Source organism: Alosa alosa, chromosome 21 (genome assembly GCF_017589495.1).
Source record: "Alosa alosa isolate M-15738 ecotype Scorff River chromosome 21, AALO_Geno_1.1, whole genome shotgun sequence".
NCBI lineage: Eukaryota > Metazoa > Chordata > Actinopteri > Clupeiformes > Clupeidae > Alosa > Alosa alosa.
The window spans coordinates 2,967,237-2,986,510 of record NC_063209.1 but is presented as its reverse complement, the minus strand read 5'-3'; the positions used below and the strand labels follow the sequence as shown (position 1 = coordinate 2,986,510).

The following is a 19,274-nucleotide window of genomic DNA, read 5'->3' as shown; positions in this document are numbered from 1 at the left end:
ACAAATTGAAATTGGCCTCTTCTCCAAACAGCTCCCCCCCTGTTTGCCTCATAGGGCGCTAGATAAAGAAACAGACTGGTGATGGAGCTATTAAGTCACTGTCATCCCGAAGCGAAGCCGGCCAGACGTTGCGCTGACTGCCCACAACTGCGGAGGCACGCTGTGGGACTTGTGTGGTTAAACAAACACGCTGGTGTGAGCTAAGCACAATGTTTCTCCTGTAAAATGAGCGCAAATTTGTCAAATATTATGGCGTGATGTCGGGAAGGCAACTCTAAAAACAAACATGGCTGATTGTCTGTAATAAACGGTAGACATGGCTGAGCGTAGTGCAGGAGATGCTGGTGGCCTGCGGCTCACAGGCACAGGCAGGAGGCTAGCGCTTAGCTGCAGAGGAGCGCTGTCTGGGGCAAAGTCCAAGGAAGCAGGAGGGTCCCTTAGGCCCCCAGTAAGGCGCTCGAGCCGTACCCATATCTCCCTGGTATTTGGACTACGTGAAATAACACGACCAATGTCCTCTCTGCTGATCTCATCATCGGGATATTTATTGATCTAAAGGGGTGTTGATTTTCAAGCTATTCATAGAGTGACACAATCTGTCATCAGCTTATCTCTGAGGAAGGAACGATGAGTGTCAATCTATGTGGACTGATGTTCCCACTAACTGTATAGTCGTTGACTTGCTATGGAAAGGCTTGGCTTGTAAGGTGCTGTCATTTGAGGCACTGCCGGATGACTGGAAAAACAGAAGCTGAAGCAGGAAATAATAGCCAATGACCAGGGCTTCCGATGCAATCACACTCCGCTTCCAGCGTCCAGAAGGAGCCTGGCCCCACACGAGCGCCTTCCTCTCCACGGCTTCCCATATGGGCACGACCGAGTTACTTTTGGCCGACGAGCCCCAGCCCTCCACACACTTGTGCTTCTTTTTTAAACCGCCCTTGTCTGCTATTGGGGATAAATGGCTTTTTGGAGCCTCACTGAGGTGTGCAGTGGAGCCGCTCATTCATTTGTGTGGCCTCTCTCCTCTCTTTATCTCTCTCTTTTTCTCTCTCTTTCTCTCTCACTCTTTCTCACTCTGTCTTCCCCTGGGTTTATTCCAGCTCTGGTATCACATACAAAGACATCAGAATGCTCAATGAGCGTGTCGTTTCTCTGGCTCTTAACATGCCCCCAAAGAGTTTCTTGGCGTCATTTAGACTTAAACTGTACTTTTGGTGTTGGGCCATTTAGCATGTTTCCTGTGAGAGCCTTTAAACAAAGGCCTTGTGTAACATACAGATACTAAGGGGATAAGACAACCCCAACAATACGAAAGAAAACAGTGCTTATCAGAACAGAGGTAAAGCAAGAACTGATGCAATCACAGAGAAACACAACAAAAACACTAAGAAAGACGGAGCCAGGAAGCCGGCTTGCTAAGGTGGTGATGGACTTTTACATTATGTTGCTAAACTGTTTTTTGAGGGGTTTTGTCTTACCTTCGACAAACACATAAATGGATTTTGCGTGTCTGGGTGAACTGCATTCATAATAGCCAGTGTCATTGTATGTGAGGTTGTGCAGGAGCAGCCTCTTGCAGTGCTGCTTCCTCTGGGAGCAGTCTTCCACACGGACTCCCTCAGAGAGCAGGTCTCTGCCGGGGAGGGTCCAGTTCAGCCTCCGTGAACCCCTGCAGGAGACAGTTCAATATAACTCTGTGCTGCTTCCGACTTACAAAGCTCACAATGAAAAGCTACAGTACACTAAAACAGAATGAACAAAGGGTCTTTGATGACAGTTGCAACAGACATGTTGAGATACAAACCAAAAGTGCTCATGTCTAGTGTATTTCACCTCTGCAATACCTGCACCCCTCCACTGTGCCACACCAGAAACAGGAGATGATGCAGCTGACCTTCAGCGGTAACAGCATGGTCAGTTTTAGATAGGGCCCTTACTCTGGACCTTTACATGGATCTCTGATTCATCTCTTCTTTTAGTCTCCTTCTCATTCACACATTTGCAGGCAAACACATCTCTTTTCTCTTCTATTCTATTGCAAAGGAGAAATGAGTCTGAATTCAGGATTGAAAGACTGTTGCTGTTTTGTGTGGTGTTTCACATGTTCCAAAATCCCAGCAAGATATCTGGTACTATGACTGGATCCAAACGGACAGAAGTCAAACTGCTGATTTGGCAAACCACAGGCAAAATCACTTCCAAATGTAATTTTACTTGGAGGAACATGAAGTACCAAGAATGAAACCAAAGCAATGGCGTATGGCAATGGAAAATATAAACAGATAGAAAAGTGTCATACGGGAGACCATAAATGACCTTGCACTACTTCTCCGCCTCATGAACACAATGATGGAGAGGACCTGTACCCTCTTCAAAGAAACATCCTAGCAGGGACTCTGTCATATGAGAACTTCTCACAAAATGGCAGAAACACTTGTGGTTGTGATTCATGGAAAGCGTTAATGTAGAAGTGGCAGATAATGCATTCTTATGGCCGGCAGTGATGGCGAGCCACCCACCCACACTACCACAGCACAGCAGCAGCCTTCTAGCATTCTGTTTATTTTCAAGTGTTTGAAGGCAGCTTTGTTAATCTAACGACATCTGATAACTGCGGCTTTCACATGGGAAACAAGTATCGTCTGGGGTGATGTGTTCGCATAACACACATTTCCAAACAACGTGCTGCTTTCGGGGTCCCGTGAACAAGATCCCAGAGGAGCGTTCAAACATGTCTCGCATACCGACATCTCGGCCTCTCCGCCCAGTGGGTCACGCAACTTCAAACTCTCCTCATGGGCCGGGAACGCACGCGGCACCAGTGCAGTGCAGTGTTGTGCAGTGTTCAGCACATGGCCTTGTAGGGAAGCGTCGCATTAGATAAAGCCCACTGGGGTTTGCATTCCTAGCGTGGCTGCAGAATGATGCAAAGCTCTCTCGATTCTTGACGAATGTGTATGTTTCCCTCGGTGGTCCACCCCTCACCTCACCTTTCAGTAATTGGAACTGGCTGATAAATTGGGGGACCACACCGAATCTGGGGCTGGCTGCTGTCACTGAGTCTTTGTGGGCTAATGAGCTTATGGCCTCCGTAAAGCCCCATTTCTCTGCATGAGCAACAGGCCTGTCTGTCTATCGCAGCAGCATCCCAGGCCTGTTGTTATTGTAAGGACCCAGATAGGGAAAGCAGAGAGTAATTGCTGCCCTGATAGCGTAATGGTGCCTCTCCAACCTGCCACGGAGATGAGCCGCCAGTCCAGCATCTCTCGGGGAGGGAATATGTCGTTTGGTTGGGAGAGCAGCCAGTCACGGCAGTGATTCACAAGAGCAATGAATCAGTACTAAGTCTTCCATGAGAACCGAAGTGGAATCTGGAGATGTGCCGTCACTGCAGATGTTGACGGTAATTGAGATGATATAAAAGACCCCCAAAAATTGTGAGTAATAAAATAAATAAAGAGTGTTTGCTCGTTTTCTCATCCACACCTACATGTGTGCTATGTGTGTGTGTGTGTGTGTGTGTGTGTGTGTGTGTGTGTGTGTGTGTGTGTGTGTCTGTATGTGATTATAGTGACTGCATTTGTGAGTACACCAGTGTGGGACTGCTTGTTTGGCCGAGTGTGTATGATGCTGAATGGTTGTACACAGGTGTGTGCGGTGTGGCTTACCTGCAGACGAGTGTGAGGGAGTCTCCCACATGATGTACATGCTGATGGTTTCCTGACGTCAGATGCAGCTCCCGCACCCCCTCCACCAGCCCTGCGGAGAACAATGGACAGGCCAGTCAGACACCAGCACCGGCACAGAGCCCCCTCCCATGGCAGCGCCGCTCCACACAGCATCCATTCAGCACAGTGCAGCGCTCGGCCTGCTGGGCTCACTAGGCCCCTCCATCTGCTGTGTGAAGCACACAGACTTGCATGTTCCCACACAGCCGCTCATTACAAGCACTTGGCAGGAACCTCAAAGCAGTAAAGCTGGACACAAGTCCAGAAGCACAGGACGTGAAAACTACCCTCGGTGATGACATCTACACACACAAACACTGACTGGCAGTGATGTCTTGCAAATCTGAAGCCAACATTAGAGGTCTAAGCCCTGTGCTTATTTGTGCTGCTAAAAGGCACCTGTGAGATAGCAGTGGACCCCCGCCCCTCATATGAGTCCAGTCAGGGCTTATTCCACTTGGTTCTGGTCTCATTCTGAAGGTTATGCAAGTGCCTTTCCGGTCCCATGTGGAGAGGTGTGATCCAGCTCAGTCCAGTCTTTGCCTGGACTTTGTGTAGACTGGTGGCAGGAATGTGTGTGTTTTTGCGTGTGTTTGAGTCTGTGCACTGTGTGTGTGTGTGTGTGTGTGTGTGTATGTGTGTGTGTGTGTGTGTGTAAGGAGGCCAGGGGTGCAGCTGTGCCTCTGCACCAGAGAGGTCACCTCTGTCTACACATGTGTGGTCAAAACCGGGGAGAACTGGGCAGACCCAGATGAGCCTCCAACATGTCCTCCAGCACTTCCTTAAGATCAATCAGTCAATCTAAGCTCTAAGGACCCCTCTCTTCAGGTCACTTATGTAACGCCACACTCTGTGTTTTGGCTAATCCTCCACTCTATCCACCATTGACCTTGCTGGGCCATTATCTGCTATTATTACTCTGTTGTGCTGAGAGCGAAACATTGCTGGCCAGGAGAATCTGTGTACTGGACAGCTGTTCCAGCTGTTGAAAGGGACAACCAGTGGCACTCGGCAGAGGAAGCGCTGTGCCCCCCCCACCCAGGCGGCGTGACAGTCATCTCATAAGTCATTTCCGTCTTTTCACTGCTGTCCCATGTCGCCTTGTGTAGCTACTCGCTTTGTGTGGGCTGGTTGTTGTGTTGCCAAGCAAATGAGTTTATTACAATTTGGCTATTTCAAGTGGGGTGTCCACAGGGAATGGTACAGCAGAGGAAGACAATGAGATTACACACAGTTCATTTCCACGCTGGCAACAGCCCGCACCCACAAAACCATTTCATAAACTGTCACTGGCTCACGAGTTTCTCTCTCTTCCTCTTTTCTGTACCCGTCTATCCAACCCTCTCCCTTTCTCTCTTCCTCTCTCTCTCTCTCTCTCTTTCTCTCTTACACACGCAAACATTCCACAGAATTATACAATATTGTATCGTAGAGCCACAGCTGTACTCTGAGAATGAATCATGCCAACACTTGCACTTTACACCAACTTCCTGTACATTCTGGTATCATTGTTAAACTGTACAAGGTTGTCCAGGGCAGCAGATGCTGTTCTAGCTCTGCATGGAAACCCTTTCACAGACTGTTGGGTTGCTTTTTCTAGATCTAATTTGTTTTTAGACTTTAGAATCACATTTAGAAGCGTCCAAATTATGAGATAGATTTCAGTAGAATAAGAAATCATCTGACATGATGTACAAATGTTTTCTGTGTCATGAAGTCAGTTTGTGATTTAGTGATTTCATTCAAGACACTGCAGGAATATAGACCTAGAGTGGTATACCATGACACCTGATTTCAATAGAGCTACAGCCGTTTGAATCCAACCTATCGGCTGGAATAACATCCATCCCTAGCACACTGGGGCAGATATGTCTTCTCCTCTATTTCCACATCCCCCTCTTTTCCCTCACTTTGTTTCTCCCTCACTGTCACGCAAGCCTGCCAGCTCCACACACACATGAGGGTGATGGGAACATTGTCCACACACACACACACACACACACACACACACACACACACACACACACACACACATGAGGGTGATGGGAACATTGTCCACACACACACACACACACACACACACACACGATGGTGATGGGAACATCGTCCACACACACACACATTCACATGAGGGTGATGGGAACATTGTCCACACACACACACACACACACACACACACACACACACACACACACGATGGTGATGGGAACATCGTCCACACACACACACACACACATACACGATGGTGATGGGAACATCGTCCGAGATGCAGCGGGCTCTCACAGCTGGCCGCTTAAGCCGGGGCCCCCAGCAGTCCACTTTAAAAGAGCCTCCTCTCTCGTAAACACCCCCAGCCTCTGTCTCTCTGACCCCCGCATGCCCACCCCCGGTCCCCCGCGCCACCTCCCGCCCCTGCTCCGAGCGACTGCCCACTGCTGACCTGAGCCAGCCGCTGTTCTTCTGCTCGAACAGCTGTGCGCGGCATTCTTCCCGCCGAACGTCTGAGAAATGCCAGAAATGTGCTGTTCAGAGAGGTTCCGAACCTGCTTCTCATTAAGGGCCCTTCAAACAAAAGGCCAAGCGTGGAGGAGCATGCTGCCCTGCGTGGGTTGCCATATTTAGCCTGAGCCGCTGCCAAGCCCCACTTGCCAGAGCTCCAGTAGAGAGTTAGATGGTGTGCATCCAGTCTCTTGAATGTCCCCTTGGGGATTAACTAAGTATCTATCTATCTATCTATCTATCTATCTATCTATCTATCTTTCTATCTATCTATCTATCTATCTTTCTAGGACTAAGAAATGGCTGGGGAAAAGAAAATCACAGCCATTGCTACCCACACACACACTTCCAGCCTAACATGCTCGTGTCTTGAACCCTCTTTGGATCCATCTACCATTTGTTTGTGGTAAAAGACAGACACATGGAAATGGAAACAGTGACATTACACCACTCTGCTTTCTACAGCAGGAACCCTAGCTAAACAGACTTCAGTCTACTCCCCTTATGGTTTCATTTAATCATGCCATTAATTTGTACTTGTTCGCTGTGACCATGAGGGGATTTTTAGAATAAGAAGTATAAATAGGCATCTCTGTGTCATGCACAACACTTCATCAGCCAGCTATCTTGCGGTTTGTGCCGTTTCACGGGTCCCCTGGGCCCTACAGAAACTTGCTGAGGTCAGGAGATGTCCTGCGGCGAGGAGGCTCTGACTCGCGTATGTGCCGTACTACAGGCCTGCGGGCCGCTGTTGTGCAACCTCACACCACAACAGGGTGTTGAGCACAGTGGATTACGGCTGTATGCTTCAGATTCCCGAGGAAACCCCCACTCACAACCCCCCAACAGAGGCCGAGCATAATGCGCGGAATTCCCTCGTCTGGTGAGAACAGTCATCTGCTGGACTGCCCATGCTTCCTGAAGGACAGGCACGGTGTACTGTACCAGTGAGACTGTCTCTAGAGGAAGGGGGGGGCAGAGGGGGGAGCAACGCATCTTTTTCACACTTACTCACATAACCTTGGAGCTCCCAATCAACCAGGATGCTATGACTCAGATTCAAAGAACAAAAGGCTTGACAGAGCATTTCTAGGTTGTTTATTTAAAGGAAGGGACAAAAAGAATGGCCGAAGTGTGTAAAACATTAGGCTCTATTACCAGTAGTTCATCTCGGTTATAATACACTTCATGTCCAGTGACTGGACAGTTCAGCTAAACTTGGCCTTGCCAGTTAAACTACCCGCAACCCTTCCTCTACTGGACATCTGACTTGTCTTACTGCAAGGTCAAGGTGATCCTTCAAATTCATTTCAACTGAACAGCTATTCTTCTCTTTGCATAGCCGCACCTGGGTATCTAATTCTACATTCACTGTTGGTGGCCTACAGAAGCAATTGCTGACCAATTTGTTATCTCATCCAGCTCTGTTTCAGGTTTGGAACACTTTCATTTATCACTGGGCAGACATGTGCTGTTTTCATACTTCATGGTGAGTTGTTTTCAGACCTATAGGGCTGCACTGCCCAGACAACAAATCCACATGGAACAGCAGAAGCCACTTGGCAGATTTATGGCCAAGAGTTTAAAACTTTAACAAAGAGTGGAGACCACCTGCCAAAATAAGGGCTGCTACTGCTTCTCCAAGTGTGCAAAATGCTTTCTCTACTACTGGTCCAAGTGAGCATAATACTTTCTCAAGCACTGGAATATGCTTTTGTTCCAGTGTCCTCCACAAAATGCTGTCTTTGCCATCAATAAGGTTAAGACAACAGTTGGAGGGAATTAACATTTTATTAGTCCAGAGTCTGATTTTTGGAGAATGACAGAAAATGTTCCCCCTTTTGCCCCCAACAAAATATGATATACAGCAACATCTGGTCCAAATGGGTGGCCAAGACAGTTATATCAGGTTATATAATTTAAGGATAAAAGTATGTGGAGAATGTGAGAAATACTGGGAATATCCATAAAACCAGAATAATCCCATAATTCCCATAAGCCCTGACAATATACACTAAAGCCCAGTGGCTCAAGGACACCACTGAACTCACATATGTTGAGAGATGCACCTTGAAATTTCAATATGACACAGGATAAAGAACCACTTATGTCAGGCTTATAACCAGAGCCACATCTAAAGGAAGAGGAAACAGTCATCATCTCTACCAAACCTCCTAAAACAGTCCCAATAAAACGGAGCAAAAAAGGTTATTAACAAGTAAGCTGTCCCAGCATCTTCCAGTGGGACCCTTCAATCCAAAACATTGTCAAGCACTATAGATGCAGGACAGATGAGAGATCTGCCAACACCAACAGTCCTGGCCATATTTCACCGTAGGAAAACACAGCCGTGGTGCTGGCAGGACTCACCATGACAGCGAGGCCCCGGGGCCTGCGTGCACTCGGCACGTACGACCCGCCGCGCCACTGAGGGATGGGCTACCCCTGCACTTGGCTGACCTCTCTCTGCCTATCGCCTCCCAGCCCAAGCCAGTTCCCTTAAAGTCAGCATGGCTTAAAGCGTCACCCCCACCAGGGAGCTGCTAACACAGCGCACAGGTCCATGGAGCGCAAGCACAACAGCACGGTTGGGGCTTGAGGTCATTGAAATGGAATCCAAGGACGAGGTGAAGGTGAAGTCAGCCGTCCACATATTTACAGTGAGGCAGAGTAATACAATACTGAACTACCTGAAGGTGGAGGAGCATCCAGGCAATCTGAGAAACGGAGCACAATGCTTTGATAATATAGGCTGCATTATATTCTTTATATATTCTTTATATATTTTCTTTCATTATAAGTGTTCACAGTGTTAAGCTATAAATGCTACATGGAGATGATCATGAGCCATGGATACCAAATTGCATTCTTCACCCTCGATCATGCATATGTGTCCACTTGACTCCACACTTGAGTTCCTATCTTCATACATTAATTTATCCAACCCTTCAACAACAACCTAGCAGAGCCTCTTGTTGATGTTCTCTTTTCATATGCAACACCATGATACACTGGTTAAACATGCCGAGCTGGCAGTAGGAGTGCTGAGGAGGACTGTGATTCACTACATCATTGCCAAAGACCTGAAAACTCACATTGTGTTTATACCTGACAAATGACTAACATTTTGACCTCAAATTTGAAGAAATGTTAAATTATTCAATTTGGCCACCAACAGACATTTTTTTGTTGTCATCGTTGTTGCTCCTGGCTTTAAAGAATGGAATGGAATGGAAGAGAAGACCTAATCACCCAACTAATCACTATGAAGTCTGTGTCATTCTGCTTCAACTAGACCTTATGACCTTATATTCATTAGCAGAGTTCATCTTTCATGAGGATTGTATTGATGACATGCCAGGGAAAATACCCACAGAACCACAGATCATAAATAATAATGATGCTGGATCATGCTGCAGTTTCTATGAATTTTATGCATTTTTCTATGACAGAAAAAAAAACCCTATTTGTGAGAACTGCTGCTATAAACGCAACATACACAAAGCAGTCAGTCCACTAAATAAAACTCCCCTAACATGCACCTAAGGCTACAATCTCATACTAAAAGCACTTTCGGTGATGGTTATGGGAATGAAAGCACTTAATCACACTTGTAATCTCGTGTTTCAATAATCTGAAGTATATGGAATGCAAGTATTAATTGGCAGATTTCCTGCCTGGCAATCAAGCCCCTACCCTGCTGCTTTGCCCCAGGTTCCATTTTAGATAGCTAATGGCTCTACCATACAACTCTTGCCATTTGGAACACAATGGCCTCCCTTTCCTCTCCGCCATTGTCTTGAGGTGGGGACTGTAGACTGACACACATTTCAAGTTGACTGTGGGGCCAAGAAGCCCGGAGAAGGAATCTTTACACAGGTAGCGTGTCACGTTCCTGTGACCTCTACCGGCCAGAACAATTCCAGGGTGCCTTCTGCCCTCCGTCCACTTCCTCCCACTGTCTTTCCCACGCTCTGCCTGCACTAAGTGAAGGAAGCCTACTTGGAAACACTGGAGACAAAGCTTCAAGACTGGACAGGCCATCGCGGGGTGGGGTGGGGGGGGGAGGTTGTGTTTCCTCTGTTTGGATCTGACTGGGGCTGATGTTTATTTGGCCAAGGAAAGGAAGACATATATCTGTGGTGTGCACAAGGCACAGCACAATGCCGAGACACATCCACCTTTTCTACACCATCTTGTTTTGCACAGAGACATCCCGCTGATTGTGTGCAAGAGACAACAATTTACTTTCTCTTCAATTCATTTACACACGCATTCTCTCTTCATGATGTACAAAAAACAGTCACAGCAAAGACGTTAGTGATAACAGCTGTATAATAAATATGTTCTACTGGTGGTGAAAACAATTGTCCAGTTAACAGATTCAAATAAAGTTCTCACAAAAGAGCAAATGTTTCATTACTTACTTTGGATGGAGTCTCAAAGCAACGCATCAATAATTATAATAGGCTACCATGATATCAAAGTATTCACTATTTTAAACTGTTTAGCAGTACATTCAAAACGTTTTAATCCATCAAGCCATGCTACAATTCATTTATTTTAAGAGCGAACCTTTGAGACAGAACTGCAAGGTGCCGCAGGGCAGATTAAAGCGCTGTTGCATCGCGAACAGAACGCATATTCTCAGGTGTTCCTTTGATATATAAATCAAGTTATCGTGAAAGCATGTTACCAAAAAGTCATCTCCGCACCATAACAGTCCATCAGACCGTAGGGTATTAAATAACAGGCAAGACAATAACAATATAATAGAATTTGCATCACAACGCACTGCCACAGACGGTGAAGGGAATGATGAGGTGAGGCAGATTCAGAAATTGAAAATGACTAATGAAAAGCAGGCTAAATGGACACATATCCACACCTATCCAATGTTATCCAAACATCCCCTGTGATAAAATAATATATGCCATCACGTAGGCTACATCCAGGTATGCCTGAATTCGCTCAGTGGACGTAGGCTACTAAAAAGACCAAAAATATCACATAACCAAATGCAACCAACATAAAACACGTTTACAGTTCGTTTAACCTACAATGATTATGCCTCCACACTTACATAATTGACACTTACCAATAAGGGATATTAAACAGGGAAGAAGAACGAATGACCGTTTGGCGCAGCCGATGGGGGTCATTCTGACGGCTCCGAGAATCTCTCCAATAAACTCCAAAGTGCAGCCCAACAAAGCCAGTCGTTCAGTCAAGATAGTGATAGTCTATATTCCACTATCACTAATAAGTTCCTTCTTTGCTGAGTAGACAAAACGTTGATTTCCCCCCTTCTTCCTTTTAAATGAAAGTAACCGTACTAAGACTCAGCAACTGTCTGTGCACTCCATGACGCGAGGAAGAGTCACTTCTAAAATCTGCGCGTTCCTTGGATTCGGCGAATTCTCCAATAGCGACAACTGAATTACGCCGGTCCCCCAGGCAGGTGCTGCCTCCCCGGGACTGGGCGAGAGGAATTTTAACAAGAGCCTCTCCAACAGCTCTGGAGTACAGCGTGTTGTTGTTCTTCTTCTTCTTGTTATATCAAAAGTGCCAAGATTCCCTCATTTTAAAACCTGTGGCATTTGGGAAATGTCTCATTCAGTGCTTAGGCTACTCACACAGTGTATCACTGTGACAGGAAATTCTGAGTCTCTTCGGCTGCCTCCTCTATGTGCGCTCTTGGCAACCCTTCCACTTTATAGTGGAAAGGGAAGGACGCAACGTCACTTGCAAGGCCCTTGCGCATTCACAATAGGCTATTAGGCTATACAGAACTGAACATGAGGATCAAAAATAATGTTAGGGGTTCATTTGACATCTCATATTTTAGATTGTTCTAATCTATTTAAGCCTGTTCAGGCTAAGTCTGATAGTTCCTACAATGCTTAAAACACTGGGTCAAAACAGTGTCCTTTTTGAGTGCTAAAACAATGCCTCCAAACTCTGAATATATCTCCAATGGACAACTAAAAATATCGAAAGGTAAAGAGGGTAAACAAGCATTGTACTAGCTTACGTGCAGATACCTGAGCAGATACCTAAGGTAAATATTTACTGTTTTTATTTTTAACAGAGGAAACAGGATGCACAACAGTTTTATATCAAGACAAACAATCTGCAGTGAGTTTGCTGCCCTCTGGAACATCCCATGAAGTGCGGATGTGTAATAGACTATGCCTTTCTCATCAGATAGCGCCTTGTACAATGGGAGACTTTTTCACACTTGATTACTCTCATCCACATACATCTGCTGCTGCTATTTCACCACATCTGTCTGTCTGAGGGGACCTATGGATACATAACCACTGTGTAGTCCCCTGACTGGGGGAAATGTCTCCTATAGCTGAAAGGTGAAGGGCGTGACACTTTCCTTTCAGTGGGAACATGATATGAAACATGGGAAAGCTGGAGAGATTTGATAGCCTGCTCCATGTGTGATTCAACATGTCTTAAACACTTAAACACATAGGGCCATTAAACAATGGCACAACACACATGTATTACATGTTCCACACAGTTACTTATTTAGTTACTGTAGGACTCGTTTTTTTGGCTATTTTTTTCATGGGAACAACACCCCATAGTTTGATGTACTTGCCAATGTATGTGATTGTACACTTTCAGAAATGTCAGCATGACGTATAGGTTTTGAGACAATTTTCCATAGATCCCTAGAGAAAAGAGAAATATACTTTCTCTTTAAATCAAACTTCAAGGTTATTCTCTCAGGATTTCTATTCATGTCAGTTTAGGTTTAGACTGTCTTACAACAGGGATTACTTTGACAATCTTTCATAAGTCAGCCCACAGAGGTAACATAAGGCTCACATTTGCAGGAGACTGTATATATTGCTGTCAAAAACTCATTAAGAGGAGCGATGGCGCAAGGGCAATAAGCTGAGACATGCAGAAGCACAGATTTGGAAGCATATGACATGTTTTCCATAGGGAAGCATATGACATGTTTTCCATAGGGAAGGATATGACATGTTTTCCATAGGGAAGCATATGACATGTTTTCCTATAGGGGCATCAATTGCCGTTTAGAAATAGCCTGGCTAACGCCACCACTTCTCAATGAGACGTGGTCAGGGAACCAAACGTTCATTTTCTCGTATTTGAAAAAAATGCCCAGATCCGTTTATTGGGTGCCACGGATGTCTATCAAATGCGTCTGTGCATAGCTCATCATCGTCTTGCTTTCCCCCCTGTTCTGTGATTGGTTCCCTATCTCAGGCGAAAATTTGCTCCATGGTCTCCAGGCTGCCTTAGCAGCGTGAATCAAATCGCGCGCAAGGCAGCATGGGAACACCCAGGCTAGTTTAAAAATGCAACTGCTTCTGCTATCTGCTGCACAGATTTATCCTATTAAACATTGTGAAACTGCTTGTGAATCAAAATCTGCTTGGCAAAACAGCATTTAATTTCCCTTAAGTTTTTATTTGTGCCCACTGCAAGGCTGTGGAGCTCAGCCCTGTCCCTATGGGCCAGGAGGGCAGCTAGATAAGACTCGGGCCAGAACAATTGCTGGAAGCTGCAGACCGTAAGGAGTGGGCTTTTAAGACGTTTTATTTTTGAATCTGCTATGCAGGACACAATGGGAGGGCCCAGGCGCTTCTGTATGCACAGGTTGATTTCTTTTTTTTGGCTGAAGAATACAATCTTGTTATAAAAATGATGTTCATCCATATAACAAACACTTTCACCAGGGAGAGGAATAAATGTCTGTAATGTCTGTGTAAATTATATTGCTCTGAGAAAAAGCACTTGTAACCTACTCTATTTAGCCTGTAAAACAGAGCATTTAACTCTGTTTACTCTGGTTATTGCTCATGTAATGTGCAGAACTACCAAACAGCAACTGTGGTGGAAGAGGACAAATGAATATACTGTAATGCAATACATTTTTGGATCTATACGCCTGATCTAAGGCACACTGTAATATGGAATTTTGTATGCATATCTTCAGAGCCTGTGATTCGACATAGAGCCAGAGGAAAAACAAACAACTTACTTAAATACACACACACACACACACACACACACATATTGTCTCAACTGATTTATAAACACTCAGCAAAAGCAGTAATAGGCCTACTGCAAACACATTCACGTTGATCTTTCTAGATTATTTCCAAATCAGAGACGCCACCTCGTGGACATAGGAAAAAACAGCAGTTTTTTTTTTCAACAAAGTTTCTTTGACAGAAGCACAACTTTAGGGGAGTTCATACTTTATTTTCTTAAGTTGTGGAATGTATATTATTTGTGAAATTAAATTCACGTTAAATGGTTTATTGATATTGGTTTAAGTTTTGGGAATAAAGATCGCCTCGGGCTCTTTGGTAAAATATGAGAAGAATTCAGGGCCACAGAAAACCTCTGATGACCTCTCGAAGACCTGGCACGAGCTTTGAAACTTGGTAGCCATCCCTCGAGTGTCTCGTGCACGATTAAAGGTTGACTTAATGTATGTGATTAGCTGGTTACATTATCTGTATTCGTAGTTTGTACAAAAAAATAATTTACTGACATGGAGCTCTCAGTGTCAATTGTTAAAGGTAGTATATCCTTAAACACTGTACTATTAATAATGTTTTGTTAAATGTAGAAATTATAACTTACCTGAACTGGATGAGAACGAGATGTGACGAAGTTAATTTGCTAACCTCAAGTTAGCTGGTCCAGTGAACCCAGAGCTGTAATGTTAATTTATCTTGTTAATATACCGGTAGGCCTATATTGAAAATTAAATGGCATTTGCGTGAATCATATAATTTAAGAAAGTTACAACAGTAGGCTACTTTAATATAGCGCCAAGTGGGCCAGCTAATTTATAACGTTGCTTTTCCTGGACAGAAAACAAACGGTTTAATTTTACTACACGTTAACATTAGCTAATCTTAACGCTATGCTGCTCTTCTGATGTCATGTTGGCTCATGATTATAAATTGCCATTGACAATGTGTTCCGTCGCCGCTCTTCCCAGAACTTGCAGAACAACTAACTGTTAAACAAAGCCACATTAATGTGGATGACGTGATCCAAAAGCTTTTCCAGGAGGTGTCCGTAGACAATTCATTTGGACCACTGGACCCTCAGGTAAAATAGATCAATACATTAAGCTGCTAAACTAACATAGAGAGCAAAACTTGCATATTAGGTGTATTTCAAAGTTAAGTCAATATTCCATTGATTGATTCTGTAGATGGAGGACATAGCCATACAACTGTGGAACTGGGCAGTGACAAAGCGAGAGGGCCCAGAAATAACTGAACATCAGAGGGCAAAAGGTGACGTTTGGCCCCAGTTTTTTTTTTCTTTGGAGAAATAATAATTAAGCTGTTGATTAATGGTCAACAGCATCCATAACATGCTTCATCCTAAATTAATAAACCACACTGAGGTTCCTCCTCATCCACATCCACTGAAAAAAAATAACTTGAATCCTTTGTTTGCTAGTGCGTCATGTGGCGTGTAAGTTGGTGCATTCATGTGGACAGGAGAATCCGTCAGAAAACTCCATCCGCAAGCAAATCCTGGTTAGTTCACCTTCTAAAAACTATGTCTTCTGATGCAATGACACTCATCAAACAGGATTACTCATGCTATCTTGCCAAATTATAATATCCTCTCACCTTATTCAGATGGCAAGCAAAACTGGCAGGACATGGCTTGACTGTAAAAATCCCAAATTGGCAGATGTGTTCCTCGGCCTGGCTGTAAAGGTAAGCTAAGGGTAACTCTAATCTTGTCTCTGTATTTGAAGAAGGGGAATGTATTTTGTGGAAGAAAAGAAAAATGTTTCCACTGAGACAGCGGAACAGGGTGTCATTGTTCCTTGCCGCAATGTCAAGTTTTCTGTAAAATATTAGAAGCGGTTCTGTTCAGAAGGGTTTCAGGTTTTTTTAGTCTGCCAGTGCTGTTTTCACTAATCTCGTGGCCCCTTTGGTGTGACTGTTGATTTCACAGAGCCTGGAGACACTTTACAGCAGATTAATATCCCGTGGAGATGGAGCCTCAGATATCAACATGCCCAAAGCGGATGTGGAGAAGGACCTGCTGCGGGTGCTGTCTTATCAAGCTGAATCGGTAAGCCAAATCAACACAAACACACAGTGCAACACAACAAAACATCACAAGTGTGAAGTCATGTCCACTGAGTGCAACACAACAAACACAACACAACAAAACATCACAAGTGTGAAGTCATGTCCACTGAGTTCATTTCCTCTTTAGTAAATTTTAATCTGGACTTCCTTGATCTCAATGTAGGCTGTCGCTCAGGAAAGACATCAGGAGGCTGTTGCGTGTATGCAGCGCTGTAGAGAGATGCTGCAACGTCTGCCCAAAGAGGTACTTTACCCATTATCTCCAATCTCAGACTGTTAAGTCACTGTCCATTTCATTCACATACACAACCATATAGAAATATGATTCTTGCTGAATTAACTGGATGATAAATTGGATTCTACTGTTAATATCCTTGGGTCCTTTTAACACAAGAGTTACAAACTACTACCCCTGCACATAGTGTGCTATTTTCTTTAAGAGAATGGATTATGATAGTTGCTCATGATATACCATGTCCAAATATCCTTTGATTATGAGATGAGGGCCTATGTTCTAATTGATAGTGCCCTGAGAAGAAAGGTTGCAACAGGCTTAAATTAGCAGGAGCTGTTAGAAAAAAAACATCATTAAACATAGCCCTGAACTATGACCTATCCCTATCCTTGCCTATGTCTCCTTGTATGTAAATAAGGCAGGCGGTTCTGCAACAAGCAGTTCAGAAAGGCATTGGGCAAGTGTTGTGAGGCAAAGTAGCTAGCTTGCATGTAAGCCTGTAAAACTGATCCAACAAGACCTCTGTAGCTTTTCATTTAACACTTTTAAACTAGCTTACAGGCTAGCTTGTCCCACAACATTTGCCCATCTTAACTGCTTGTTGCAGAACCACCCTATTTACATACAGACAGGGAAATGTGGAAATACAGAAATTAATACATGAAGACATGCAGAAATAAATAAATGAATTTAATAATTAAATAAATAATTCCGTTTTCCTGACTAAACTGTATACCTTTTTTATTTAGTTTATTAATGTATTCTTTCATTCAATCAATCATTAATTTAGCTATTTATTAAAGTAATTGTTGGTCCTTCATATCATTTTAGATAGCACACATATTTAAGTTCCGGAAGGTTGGTCAATGTTGATTCTTGACCTTAAGTAATACAGTGCATATTGGTTTGTAGACTGGCTATCTGTCTCTGATGTGTTACAACTTTGGAGTTGACTCCTACAATCAAAAGAAATATGAGGAAAGCTCATTTTGGTTGAGGTGAGTTTAGAGGATGAATGCCAGCATCAGGTTAGAACACAGTGCAGAGAAAACACAAAGGAAAAACAGTATCTTGTTGCCAACCTATTTTATTGGTGTTTATGTGTGGTATGTTTACTAGTACATAACATTCTAGTAATTAGTCCATATTTCTTTGTGCCACATAAATAATCTGAAAGCCTGTCTACCTTAGAAACACACTTCAGTTAGACTCTTTAGTGGTCATACAAGCAGTAATCAGACATATTTCATAACAGTTGGCTTGATTTGGATTGAATGAAATTAATCCGATCATATTACACAATCAAATTCCTGAGGGAAATATTCCCAATGTTATTAGAGGAGTCATTATCATCAGTATTTGTTATGGCAAAATGGCCACCTGCTTTTTATTATTTCCTGACAAACAAAAGGCTATAAAATAAAATTAATATTTGTCATTGGAGAGACATTCGGGTAGCTATTTCAGTTTAAGAATTAATCAAAGGTCTTGGCATGAGATGCAAACTCTGTGGGATATGATGTTTTGTTTTGTGAAAAGTCATGGTTTTATTGCTGTTGTGTTCTCCAGTCAGAGTTATGACATCGGTAAAATGAATGCGAAGTATTCGCCAGGATCTGAAGTGCAAGTAAGAAAAAACAGTTTTGCTTAAGCACAGTTTGGAAAACCAGGCCCATTTTGGGTGTAGTCTAGATAGCTAAGTGATCTGACAAATGATGGCATTGCATGTATTGTGAACTTTTTCAACAGGCCAAAGTACTGAGGCTCCTTGCAACAGTGTACGTTGAGTGGGATTGTCAGCAGTTTAAGGAAAAAGCTCTAAGTGCCATCAGCTTAGCCAATAAGGTACCGGCGTTAAACATCCCCACTCCCTCCTGGCTTTTCAGTACTCTAAACTGTGAAGACAGCTGGCCTTGACAGAGGTCAACCGCTCTTGTTTGCTCTAGGACTGCAGCTCTCCCTCTGGACTGTACCTGAAGATCCGCATCCTGCTGAGGAGCGGCGCTCCCGATGAGCAGCTCAGAGGCGGTGAGTCAGCGCAGCCTTTCTCTCCTGACGGTGGGGTTCAGGGGTCGCTTGTTTCTGTTTACCACTGCAGAACACGTCTGGCTTGTCCTGTGCCATGCCTGCTGGGTTGTGATGTTACCTTAAGGGTTTGTGAGTGTTTGTTTGTTTCCTGTAGTTCAACTGACATGTTTTTTTTTCCCTTTTGGGTTCCTACCAGGACTCACAGAGCTCATGGAGTCTGAGGTCACTCTTGAAGTGTGTTTAAGTGGCGTGAGACTGCTGATGGGGGAGGACAGGTACTGTACACTCTCACATATCAACAGATGAGACAGCTGCAGCTCTGTGGCAGTTTGGAGCACGACATTGTACTGGAGCACGACTTGTAGCACGACATAGTCCTGTATTGTCCATCTGCATCATGTTATACAGTGCATTCAGAGAGTACTCAGATTATGTTAAGTTGTCGTTTTTTTACGGCTTGTCCTAACAGCATGCAAGCGATTGTCACATAGCATTGAATGCTCCCTGTCCGCACTGAATCTGTTAAATATGTGTCATATTTTACATCCAAACCAGCAGAACAAGGCGAAAGACAAAAAGAAGCTGTCCGGCAAAAGTTCTGCTCAAAACGTGGTACTGGAGAGGACTGTGTCGTGTCACATCCTGTTAGGA

General features: G+C 44.1%; 2 protein-coding genes across 3 annotated transcripts in view; one reads left to right on the top strand and one right to left on the bottom strand.

Moving 5' to 3' along the window:
• kdrl (kinase insert domain receptor like) overlaps positions 1-11,902 on the bottom strand; it is a 44,675-nt gene extending 32,773 nt beyond the window's left edge. Inside the window, exons 1-3 of the mRNA XM_048231464.1 lie at positions 11,329-11,902; positions 3,672-3,762; positions 1,482-1,672 (exon numbers count right to left, since the gene is read on the bottom strand). Of these exons, the coding sequence (XP_048087421.1) occupies positions 1,482-1,672; positions 3,672-3,762; positions 11,329-11,392 (346 nt within the window). The 5' untranslated portion in view covers positions 11,393-11,902. The remainder of the gene's footprint in view (positions 1-1,481; positions 1,673-3,671; positions 3,763-11,328) is intronic.
• A 2,780-nt stretch (positions 11,903-14,682) lies between these two features.
• Positions 14,683-19,274, top strand: part of tex11 (testis expressed 11) — a 12,084-nt gene continuing 7,492 nt past the window's right edge. For both annotated transcript variants that reach the window (XM_048231632.1, XM_048231630.1), the window contains exons 1-12: positions 14,683-14,809; positions 15,238-15,350; positions 15,457-15,541; positions 15,711-15,790; positions 15,896-15,976; positions 16,221-16,340; positions 16,524-16,604; positions 17,508-17,593; positions 18,165-18,222; positions 18,345-18,440; positions 18,542-18,623; positions 18,820-18,898. In XM_048231632.1, coding sequence (XP_048087589.1) covers positions 14,782-14,809; positions 15,238-15,350; positions 15,457-15,541; positions 15,711-15,790; positions 15,896-15,976; positions 16,221-16,340; positions 16,524-16,604; positions 17,508-17,593; positions 18,165-18,222; positions 18,345-18,440; positions 18,542-18,623; positions 18,820-18,898 — 989 coding nt within the window. In that variant the 5' untranslated portion in view covers positions 14,683-14,781. The remainder of the gene's footprint in view (positions 14,810-15,237; positions 15,351-15,456; positions 15,542-15,710; positions 15,791-15,895; positions 15,977-16,220; positions 16,341-16,523; positions 16,605-17,507; positions 17,594-18,164; positions 18,223-18,344; positions 18,441-18,541; positions 18,624-18,819; positions 18,899-19,274) is intronic.